At 37.1% G+C, this 12,862-nt stretch overlaps 2 protein-coding genes across 2 annotated transcripts in view; one reads left to right on the top strand and one right to left on the bottom strand.

The window, feature by feature from the left end:
• The window catches only part of LOC133521057 (uncharacterized), a 142,673-nt gene that overhangs the window by 87,242 nt on the left and 42,569 nt on the right, over nt 1-12,862 (top strand). The window lies entirely within an intron of this gene.
• On the bottom strand, nt 2,249-7,739 carry LOC133521056 (secretory phospholipase A2 receptor-like). Its single transcript, XM_061855785.1, has 6 exons — nt 7,494-7,739; nt 6,751-6,849; nt 6,342-6,467; nt 6,034-6,219; nt 4,305-4,559; nt 2,249-2,625 (listed from the first exon to the last, which is right to left on the bottom strand). The coding sequence occupies exons 1-6, from the start codon at nt 7,540-7,542 to the stop codon at nt 2,471-2,473; spliced, it is 870 nt and encodes a 289-aa protein (XP_061711769.1). The 5' UTR covers nt 7,543-7,739; the 3' UTR covers nt 2,249-2,470.

Raw genomic sequence — 12,862 nt, 5'->3', positions numbered from 1 at the left:
GTTGGATCGGGCGACTTGGTCCTATCCTGTGGCCACCCCGTTCGCCCGACCTGAACCCCCTGGACTTCTTCTACTGGGGCTGTCTTAAAGACAAAATCTACTCAAAACCCATAGCAACATTGGACGAGCTTCGCCAAAAAATCACACAAGCTGCGGATCTTATCAATGGTAGAAGATATGCACGACGGATAAAACGATCATTTCTAAGGCGATGTCATGTCTGTATTAATGCCGGTGGCAGGCAATTTGAACATTTACTGTAGTATTAATAATGTAGTAAATGAATTTAAAAAAAAGGAAAAAAAATTGTACCATTTCTTTGCATTTATTCAACATTTTTCAACAACAAAAATCCTTTTTTGGGTACAGTAAAAGTGATTACCGCCAACATTAAATCATGTCGATTCTTGTTTAAAAATTCGTTGTTTTTTTTTGTGACTAGGTTTCCTAAAGTATTATACCATTTTGGAATCTTGGTTAGTTGCGTCAACTTTTGAAAATAATTGCCATAGTGGTGTCGATACTATTTTTTTACACCATGATGATTGAAAGTGGACTGTAAGAAAAAATCTTTCAAAATTGTAGGGACAAAATGAATTTTGATTATTTTTTGTGTAAAAACTACATGTATTATGGTATTTTTAAGAACTGTGTTAGATAGCAGGGCTACTTAAGTTTCCAAAAACAAAAAAAAAACAGTAATATTTGAATATTTGTGACATGGTCGTTAAAAATACCATTAGGGATGTCGATTTTCGATGAATTTCATTTTTTTTCTGTAATTTCTAAAATAATTGAGATATATTTTTTTCCTTATTTTTTCTCGACTAATCATAAGCAGCTCCATCCTCTGGTGCCGGCTTATCGTTGAGTTTTGGGACACGTTGTATAATTAACAGAATGATCTGATGATGACATGTTCCTGATTCCAACTCCTATCTTAAGAGCCCGGTAACGATTTTAGAGCAAAAATTTTAAATTGATAGATTTAGTCGTTGGAATTGTACACCTTTTGTTACGTAATATCTAAATAACAAGTATTGGTTTCTATTAGCACGTTTTTTCATCTTGCCTTTTAATAATGAGGTCGCAAGCGTGCGTCCCCGGTAATAGGTGACGAGAAGGGATAGTTTTTAAAAATTCATATAAATTATGGTAGTAAATTATAGAAAATGATGTATAAGAACAGTTTCAGCAAATGTTGTAGATTGTTTAAGTATCAAAATTACGTTGAAATTAAGTCAATTTTCAGAGAAATTGTCACTTGTTTTGAAGTAATTTCTGGAGAAAATTGATTTCGTCTAACTTTCATTTACACTACTTCAAATTTATAGTAACAAAAATGTAGCTTATTAAAGTTGAAGTACAGGATATGTGTAATACAAAATTACCATTTTTAGCAGTCCAAACTTAACGAAATTTACAAATAAGATCGACAAAATCACTGCTTTTCGCGCGTTTACCTAAACGTCCATCAGAAAAAAAATCATTACTAATTAAATGAGTCTGTTTTAAAAAAAAAATTATTATAATGAAAGATAACAAGACGTGCTAAAAGAAACCAGTACTTGTTATTTTTAATAGTTAACAAAAGGTGTACAATTTCATGCGCTTAATCTATCAATTTAACATTTTTGCGACTAAAATCGATAACGGCCTCTTAAAGTGCAATTTTAAAGTAACTTGTGTTAAAATGATATGAAACTAATCTTGCTGTTTAATTTTTTTTTTCTTATATTTACTAGATTTTAATGAATGTTGATTACGGTTTTAGTTACTTTAATAACAATATTATATTGATAGATGTGTATATGCAAACTTGTATGACATTTAAATGACGACTGTCACTCTTTACTTACAATTTTTGTTACCCTTTGATTACTGCGATTTTTAAAGAATTAAAAAAGTTTGATGTTGCTTATTTAATGTACAAGTTCATTTCGCTTTGAAATGATACATGTTTGATTTTTTATTTAATATGATTAGTAAATATATCTTGTTTAATGTTTATAGTTTATTTTCATTATTTTGTTTTGTCGATGTTTCTATAACGTGCTGTTGATTACTTATAAAGGTTACTGACGAAAATAAGGACAATCAATAATAATGCAAAATCAATGTTTTTTTTTCATAAACGTATAACCGGTAATTTACCGGTTAACCGGTTAGTGGGACCTCGCGTCGGTAAATTACCGGTAATGAAAAACGCCCGGTTATTGCATTCCCTAGAATTGACCAAGTATAACCGTAATATTTAGTGGACAGGTCGAGTTTCCTATTCTGTAAAAATATAAGCGCAATTTCACTAGGTATGACTAACAAAATATTCCACTAAGTTACGAAATTGTATGAAATCTTCGTAATAACTTATTTATTTCACCCAAAACGAGAAGCTCTTCAAAGTTCCCAAATTTTATCAAAACCTGACAAAACCGACAACAAAAAAATGTCCATCTAGACTCCAAAGTAACTAATAGGGTAATTTCTCACAGAAGAAAGGATGGATAGAGCCACAGTCAACGTTGTTGAGTAGTCCGTCATCGTGTCGCATGGCCAGACAGCCGCCCGAGCCATTTGGCTTGCCGTGTATGAACCGCGAGTACCCTGCTTTGGCCAGAGACTGCCCTGGAATCAGTAAGAAATAATTTTAATACATTTAAAACAGTACGTAAAACCCATTTACAGCCCAAAAATTTATCTCTCTCGTGTATGATAGGAGCCTTGTTCCCAGCAATGGGACATATATAGGCTTAATTATTATTCATTTCTTAATTTTGTGTAAAAAATAATACAAATTGACCGTACATAAAAGAAAACAGAGAACGCGACGTTTTCGTATTTAAAAATATGGATGTATATTTTGTACCAGTGTACTGTGGCGATGTGAGTACCTACAGGTTACCGTGCAAAATTATTATTGTATCTCCTTGGATTTCACGGGCCTATAAATCCCGGTCTTTTGATAGGCTTGCATGGGGATATAGATCCAACACGTAGAGGCCTCTTGGAGAGCTTTAATGTCATGTAGAACGCCTGCTGGAACCCGTTCACGGGCGCAACAATAGACACCAATGAACCGGTCGCAACAGGCATTGGGACTATTGTAGTAAAGTGAACAGTATAACGGTCTATGGATTGAAGTTTGGGAGGACAATGAGACTGGGTTATTGCAAAGACGCCCGGACACCTGCCATAACAATGTTTTCACTAGTTATCGAGGCAGGCGGTGACTCGCCGCCCACTAGATGGGCCCCTGAAAATGCCGTCGTGAAGACGACCAGGAGCAACACCGGTGTGAGCGGCTCAGGGGTGTCGAGAGGTGTACGCCGCTTTCTACCCAGTGGCTGATAACAGCCACTGTGCCAACTCGCGTCTTATGCAAGTTTTCACTTCCACCCCTGGAGCATTTAGCTCTAACGACTCCTCTCTGGACGGCCAATGAAGGCAAGCCAGAGCTGAGAGTCCTGCGGGTCCCCTTGGGGTCCACTCCGACCGACGAAGACACGCCGGAGACGGAGACCCTGACCGACTCTCGGGAGTACTCGGGTCCGTGGGGTCGTTACTCCCCAACAGCTCGCCACAAGCTGCCCTGCGGTTAAATAAATTATTATTATTATTATTATTATTATTTCTTTATTTAAGACCATCGGGGATCATTGTGTTAGTAAATCTTATCCAAGTGTTAGAACTATAACTATCTATACATAACTATACTTAATAACTACACTGTACATTATTACTGCGTGCGTGTATCAAGCAGCAGTTATTCAAATACATGCAATCCAATCTTTCTGCTAACATACTCAGAATGCTGTTGGAGCTGGCCCTCACTCTGCGCACAAGGGATGTCGCTCGCTTGCGCATGGTGGTGTAGAAGCAGTCTACCCGCGCCTCCGCGAACATCCCCGATGCACTACAGAATTTGGGCAGACCCATCAGCACTCTGAAAGCGTTATTATATTGAACACGCAGAGCGCTGTACCGTTTACGAGTATAATCAGCCCACAGGTTGCTTGTGTAGAAGGTTGTACAGTAAGCCCTAAAAAGGGTGACCTTTACATCTTTGGAACAGTGAGCAAACCTGCGAGCTATCATATTAGCTCTGACGGACAACGCTCTGCGTTCGCGTTCAATATCTACGTCGTCCTTAAGGTCAGAGGTAACCATTATGGTCTCTCCTCATGGGTCTTGTAAGATATTAAAATATATTGACTGTAAAGCATTCATATCTCGAGATTTCTACGTCTTTTTTATGCCACGACGGCGGCTACGGAGGTAAGATAGAAAGGTGAAATAATTATTACCGTGTATAGTCTGCCAATCCCCACGCTCGCCCCAGTCCTGAACACCTACGTATATGAACTCTTGGACTAATGCGTCCTTCATGCTGTCCTCCGGGTATTCCTCGACCAGCTCCGTCAGAACCTGGGCCTCAAGGTCACTGTTGATGACCACCAAATGTGCCCGCTCCACTGAACAGGTCATGAAGGCGCGCGACCAAGTGCGCGCTGTTGTGTGAAACTTGTAACAGTTGCCAGTTTTATTATTCAACTTATACCCTGTAACAAATAGATGGTACAGTGAAAAGATTTAATTTGTGACCCATTTCGCCCCTTGTCAAAGTGATAATAGTATAAGTTCTCTAGCGACTTTCATGTTGTTTATCACTGTCACAAGGTACGAAATGGGTCACAAATTACTTAAATGTTTTGACTGTGCATAATTTCACTTTCAGCTTGATTTTAAGATGAAATATAGTTGAAATTTTTTGAGATGATTTTTCGGCTCAAACTCTAATCTGTTAAACAAAAGGCATTATTGTTTCTTTTATGCATCGCGGTAGCTACCGAATTTGACATAAGAGAAAAGGATCAGGTCCGTTTAAATGGAAAATTTAGCGTTATACTTATATGGCACGTGGATGTTGCAGGCATCCACGGGCGACGGTGACCGCTTGCAATTAGGCCGGCTGTATGCTTGTTTTCCACCGACGTAGTATAACAAATGGTTCGAATTCATGTAACAGCATTCTGAAATACGTTTGGGTTATGTAGGATGATCGACCGCCTATTTAGGCAATCATATTTAGGTAAAGAAAAGCTGTAACATGAATTTGAATTTTGAACCATACTCATAGAAACAGAACGCTAAAATTGCCTTTTAAACGGTATTCTAATTTGTCCCCGCCCCACGTCACCGCCGCCATACAGGAGGCGAGGACAAATGGGAATGATTTATATGCAACGCCTATTCCCATCTGTTCCCGGCGGAATGATGGGAATACACCCTTTTAAACGGACTTGATCCTTCTCACTCATAACAAATTCGATAGCCAACTTATGCCATATTACTCTATTGCATGAAATACAGCAATATAAAAATGGCGGGATAGATGCCAAATGGTCTGCTAGTCAACCATAGAGCTAAAAGTGGTGCAAAGAGATTAATTATTTATATAGATAGTGTACAAGTAAATTGCACATGCATCATATTTTTCATTTGCCCCTTCAGCATTTTGTTCGCATTGTCAATAAGTACCTATTCATTCACTAATTATTAACGTTCGCTATTATATGTGTAAGTGTGCTCGCCTATCAAGTTAAAACAAATCAAGTTCATCTCAAGAAATCGTATTTCATGTCCCAAATAACTATCAAGATATCTATCAAATATTAATGTTAGAGTTAGCAAGTACTCATACAGGTTAGTTAGTCTGTTATTGCTACTAATGTTTATTGTTAGCTTAATGTTTATCTAGTCTGCCTATCTAAAGCTATTACAATTGTTTGTAAGAAATCGCTCTCGCACTATAAATATAGCTATAAATCAAGTAAGCAATAACTTACTTAACGATGTTGGAGGGTAGAATAAGTTTTCTGCCAACAAACTGCTATGCAATTTGGCAGATAAGTAATCATAGCCGATGTAACTTCTTTTTTATAAATAAATTTAAAAAAAAGGTACCATATAAATATAAAATAGTCTTTTGGAAGTGCTGCCTTTTTGCTCTGCAGGTAGCTGAACTCAAATTACCATTTTCAATCGGTCCGCAAGGTCCATTTTCGACCGTCTTAGGAACACCTTCCTTAAAGCACAAGTAAGGCAAGGGATCATCGCAAGGAACATCCATTACTCCGAAGCTGTTCATGGCAACGCAGTCCTCCTTATTCTTATAGTTATTTGGTTGAAACGTCAATGCTGATTTTTCAATAGGTAGTCCTGTAACACACACACACATATTACACAATATAATTTTAGGATTGCCAAAAAAATACTTATGTGTTTTTTTGGGCCATTTTATTAAGTAGGTAGTTTATCCCAAATAAATTACTTGAACTTGCCTTCGATGGAGAAGAAATCTCCCTTGGAGAATATGGCATGGAAACCGACAAATATATAATCGTTACGACTTGTTTCTTCCAGTACTTCCCGCAGGCCCGTATTTAACGGCGACGCCAAAACTGTGCCTGAATATAAAAAGTGCGATTAGTGCTTAGAGGCCATAATTTTAAAAAAATTCAAAAATGAATTAATGAAAAAATAACACGTCTAATTATCAAACATGTCCAAAAAATATGAATAAGTGTGTAGAGGAGAAGCCGCGCAACTAGAGGCATAGCCAAGATCGTTGATAGGAAATTCCAATTGAAACAATGTATGGAAATAGTCACGTGACTTCGCACCTGTTTGGCGTTTGTCGATGTACGACATCTTGGCTAGTCTTCGACTTTGAAATATTAAAAAAAATACCTTCAAGATGGCAGCGCATCCTCGCCTCTTGCCACGTGGCGGGCCGCTTGTGATGCTTCAGTGACCCGCCAGCCTTGCGGTGGTAAATGTACTCTGCCTCTGTAATCAAGCGGCGGCGGCAGTGTATTCGTTATTGGTTATTTTGTAACTTCTTGATTTCTACTTATCGCCGTCCGTATTGTCCGCGACTTTTCTATTCGCTTCGCTCGTTTCATTGGACCATAAACTCGTTATTGATTCGGTTAAATTACGTTTTTTGTAAAGCAAATAATATTCAATTTGAAACTAATGCAGTATGATATCTTTGGGTATGGTGCTTTATGCACACTAGCGTCCCCTCGCCTCCCCCTGACGCAACACCCTCTTTTCTCATGACATATGTCCCGGTTGACGGTTTATTTTCAATTTTAAGAAAAGTATTAAAGTTAGGAAGAAAGTGTCAATATAAGAAATCATCTTTAATAAAATAAATACTTACAGGCCAATTCAGACGTAGGTACCATGCCCGTGACTATCCTACTTATATTTGAATCATGTTATTATTTGTGTGTCTCACCCGTTTCAATACATACACGGACAAGAACGAGGGAAATGCAAAATATTTGAATTAGATCAGTAAGATTCTATTTATTATCAGTGTACGTTTTAATTGGCCTGTTATAGTATATTCACAATCTTACAATTTCTGTTAATTCATAAAATGACAAAAATAAAAATGAAACTTTCAACATTTACATACTTACCGATTCCCATTGCACAAAAAACAAGCACAATTAATTGTAATCCCAACATTATATAACCGGAATAAATTACTTAATAGGTACAATGAGTAACCGCTTGTTCAAACATTTAATCATCTATGGAAGTAGGCATGCTCTAAATGAACTTATTACTAGCCGCTATTGCTTTCCATCTCTTTCTGACGAGTCAGGATGTCTGATAAACGAGTGATAATTCCTTGATATCGAGCTGGGCAATACAATGTTATAGTACATTTATTCGTGTGTTGAGCATGGATATTTGTTCCTGAGTCATGGGTGTTTTCTATGTATTTAAGTATTTATAAATATTTATATATTATATATATCGTTGTCTAAGTACCCTCAACACAAGCCTTATTGAGCTTACTGTGGGACTTAGTCAATTTGTGTAATAATGTCCTATAATATTTATTTATTTATTTATTTATTTATTTATTTAGTACATATGATGAATAATGGTACGTGTCCAGTAGGTACTCTGTAAAACAAAATGACCTCATTGAGTTTGGGCTCGTCAGAATTTTTAGAAAGAGTGTGGAACTATTACCAGATATTAAGTTATAGTGGTACTTGCACATTTTGTCTCTGTAAAGTCTATGCATAGTTTGATTCGACTATTTTAGAGTAAAATACAGCTTTGTCTTGGGGACACGGCATCTAAAAGACTACGGCATCCTTCTACGTATGTTCCCAGAAGATGTAACATAGGAAATCTCTACACATAATTTCGTGCTTCGAATTTGACAGGTAAACGAGATGGCGCTGTACAGCTCCATACATTTTGCGGTAGCTCTGATTGTCAAAAGTTGACGTTTGACAATTCAATGACCGCAAAACATATGGCGCAGTACAGCGCCATCTGTTATGGATGTCAAACTAAGGGGCACGTTTTTTCCTCAGACTTTACCTCTCTATTACAATCAATTCTCTTTGCTACTACCTAAACTATCTGCCGAAACCGCGACGGATAGACCTACATATTGTTAAATAACTGTTGTTTAGTTTGCAAGCCGGACTGACGAATTACGTGGACAGCTTTGACTGTTATCATAATGTCTGGAGCTGAAAGTCGTTGTATCCGACTATGTGACAGCGAAAACTGGTTTATTTTATAGTAAAGAGGTATCAAAAGCTTAAGAGGGGTAAGAGGGTTATTTATATTATTACTAGTGGCTCTGTGAGCTGTACACCTCGCGTTGAGCTCAGAAAATATAAAGTGAAAAATACTTAGTTCGTTGAATCGTTATCACAGTGATCTCACAATTGTAGTCATAAGCGTCATATTGGCGCTTAAGTCCTTTATGCCGAATTTCGCATTTCGAAAAAATTCCAGAAACTGGATCGACCAAAAAATTCTATTGAAACATAAAATCTGGCCACAAAATTTAACGAAATCGTTTAAAAATTGCGACCTCTAGAGGAGAACATCCGGACATACGAAAGGAAAATGCTCGAGTTAAACCGGAGACCTACGCTAACGCTACAGTTAAAAAAATGCGTATTTAACACTGCTTTCTGTAAGTATCAAATAGGCAAATTTTTGGCCCGCAAAAGTGCTCGGAGTACATTTTGTTAAAGGTGAGCTTAAAACATCCGCGATAGGTACTTTCGAAGAGGCACAGTTAACGGCCCTTCATGAACCGTATTTCAAAGGGACAAGGTCTAAAACTGTCAGTAAATATCGTCGTTCCTACATGAATGAACTGTGCCGAGGGCATCGGACGCTTAGCTTAATTAGTGCCTAATTACCAGGGAAAGGAAATGCCATAAACAACAGAGCGTTGAACAATGGGACGGGAACCTTAGCTACCCGGTTGGAACCTCGAACTCTTTGCCTATTAATACTGTTTACACTTTATTGTGCTTTATTTAGATTATCCTATATAACTATATATATAACTAGTGGCTCTATAGGCTTTTGACCTAGCCGAGCTCCATGGCTAACCCCATTTTGAAAATATACTATTGTAAGTATTTATCGAACCTGTTCACAAATCATTTGTGAAAACAGCCGAACAGCCGGTCTAACGAAAACTTTACTCGCGCTTCGCTTTCGCTCGGTCAGTTATAATTTCGTTAAATACCTTGTTTTTTACCCGACTGCGCAACGTAAAGGAGCCCTAATTGAAACAACGAGATCCACTAAAAATCAAGACCGGCTCAAGTCTTTCCAAAAATGGCTCCCGATTCTTTGTGGCTATTTGCCACTTTTTTTATGTGAGCCCTCTGAACTTTTCAGATAACGTTAGTATCCTGAGTGTCTGTTTCACAAAGTCTGAGTAAAGTATTGGATAGCTAATTTACAAATAACTGCCGCATAAAACTTCCTACAAATCTTAGCACTTTATCTACCAGTTAAGCATATTTGAAGATTGTGAAACGCCAACGATGACTTTATTCGTCAGATAAGTGGCAGGTAGGACTTTACTGGGGACATTGTTAAACAGGCCCTTAAGCTATTTAATTAAAAGATAAATTATTGTAATTGGGAGAAGATCTCCACAATCTCCCCATATACTAGAAGTCCAATTCAGATTTAACAATTGGTTACGGGTTTCAACTGGTTTCGACACGACTTTGATGATCGTGTTGGTGATTGGCACGCGTCTCACGCACGAATCACTACATTTCACATGAGCCAATCAGTGTAACCGATCTTAAAGGTCGTATCGAAACCACTTCTAAACTAAAACAAATTGAGCTCCAGGTTACGTGATTACATAGTTTTTGAGGTAGGTTTCATACATACAAATCGTATTCAAAATACGTGTGGGCGGGTGACCAGGTGGGCGCGGGATCATGATTAACGCACGGTGATTTACTAATAGCATTGTTTGAGCCGCCTGGCAGGGGCTGACTTGTTGTGCCATATTGTTTCCATTACAAGGGGGACCTTGACATTCTTACATTGAGTCGGAAATAGAAACATGGTGTCCTACTTTTTGATATAACTGTTACGATACACTTCCATCCTTAAGTTAGGTAACATAAGTACCTTCGTAATGTGCCACCTATTTATAAGCGTACTTCAGAGTCTTTAGAGGTCTCCAACATTATCTTTATTTATGAATTCCTCCCTTTTTGAAAAAAAAATTAAGTTATGTTATCCGCGCTATAAAAATATAGATAATTATTTAGATTTATGAAAATCGACTCGGTAGTGTCGCTACACACACACATATAAAGTTATAAACTGCTAAAATTATAAGTATTCCTTCCCGTAATATTTACAGCAAACTTCATTTACGATATTCACCGTTCGCAAAAGACTTTTAAAAACGTATAAAAATTGTTTGCATAAACTTATTATATAAAACGGTTGCTTTTATTTTCTTGTTTGAGCGCGACCGAGACATTCACAACGGGGCACAGATTTGAGCTCTTCAGGCCCGGTCTAAACGTGACCTCGAGATACGTAGATTACAATTACATTTAATTCGGAACACAAAGAATATTTGTTTTTCGTACTAACATGATTTTAAAATTTACCACGCGTAGTTTTAAGTGAAATTGTATATTGTGAGATAAATAAATCATATCACATCATATATATCATGTTTAATAACAAACCTCTTTTTAATAATGAAACTTCAAGTTGGGTTGCAAATAAACTGACATTTATGTAAAGATATCCCAGTTGAAAACTGCCGGTTTTACTTGCAATGCATGCGTCTGATCTATTTTCTCATTATGTAAGTTTCTGGGGTACAATTTAGATTATTTAGAGATATGAATCTCACGGGAAATAGAATCGATTGACGTCTTCCGAAAAATCTTGCATCTTCTCAATTAAAGAGCTTTCTTATACAAGTTCTCGTCAACAAACGATTGGAATACAGCTGTGGAACTGGTTCCCAATCAGCCCCAATAATGGTAACGCACGAGACTGCATCGGGATGATATATTTATGACCGCGGAATGCATACTAATGCGTGTGCCTGTTTTAAGCACGATGAAGATATTCATAAACAGTATTTTGAATTCATATATTATATGGTAGGAGGAATAGGTATCACTACAAGTTTCTTCCAACCATTTCACATTCACACCTCAGAAACCACCTGCTGGATTCAAAGAACCACGCCGACTCTGGACTGCCCTAAACCGACTAAGAACGGGAGTAGGAAACTGTGCCTACCAATGGCACAAACGGGGCTGGAGCACATCTGCTTGCGATTGCGGTCACACCAAGCAGACGATTGACCACGTGGTATTAGAGTGCCCCCTTACTAAATACCCAGGACAAGCAGAAGACTTCAAGACCATCTCTTATACAGCAGCTGCCTACCAAAAATTTAGAATACTACCTGATCTGTATTTATAATTGTTATTAATTTTGACCATTTGAATACCAATGAAGGCCTGAACGTGGTGGACGCCTGTAGGTTAGATGAAGGCGAAGTCTAAGATATAGCGACTAGACGCGAAAATAGAAGGAAGGAATCCATCAATTTGTTTGATGCCACATAATTTTTACAAGCTTTCATTTAACTTTCCATGTTAGTATGTAAGTTTGTTGGTTTGTTAGTGTGGGTCAAATATTAGAAGCTAAATTTGACTCAATTCCCGATTTCCGATTTAGCTGAAAAGTCAGGTCACAATGCAATATTATGGTACCATCGAGCTGATCTGTTGATGGAGATAGGAAGTGACCATAGGAACTCTGCTACGAACAACGCAACCTCCTTGTGTTTGGGGTTTTTAGAATTGTCTCGATGAATATTACTTGCCTATGGTAAGAAAAGTACAGATCAAAAATGTATTTTTTTTTCAAAAAGCTTATTTAATATCCTGATGTAAAATGCTCGCAGCATGTGAAGAAGTAGAATCGTCTCTAGAATTTATTTTCACGAATACACCTATACTAAGTAGTGTATTTTGACCTACCGTTGACAGTCCGTTAGTGGTGGGCACCGTCATTACTACATCATTGGAAATAAACTTTTCAGATTAACGGTTTAATGTTAATACCAGAGCATTAATCATAATCATAATCATTTATAGTATAATTTTATAAATTACATGTCAATTATTTAAGAAAAAATATTAAATAAAAATGAATAATATAACAATCCTTAATATAATTATATACTCTGGGTATAACTTATAATTTAAGCTTTAAAAATTCGTCGATGCTGTAAAATGTGCGCTCGAGAAGCCAAGTGTTTAATTTTCTCCTAAAACATTATATGTATGTATGTATTTACATATGTAAACACTTTATAGTATATAAAAAAGGTTAAGATACAATAAAACAGAATATTTACAATGTACAAAGTTGAACTTACCCCTTTTAAGGGATCTATTCCAGTCAACCTTTGAGTAATTGAGAGAAAAAAAGCGAAGGGTTA

The sequence above is a fragment of the Cydia pomonella genome, chromosome 9 (genome assembly GCF_033807575.1).
Source record: "Cydia pomonella isolate Wapato2018A chromosome 9, ilCydPomo1, whole genome shotgun sequence".
Lineage (NCBI taxonomy): Eukaryota > Metazoa > Arthropoda > Insecta > Lepidoptera > Tortricidae > Cydia > Cydia pomonella.
Note: the sequence above shows the minus strand (reverse complement) of the source record. Positions and strands in the feature narration are given on the sequence as shown.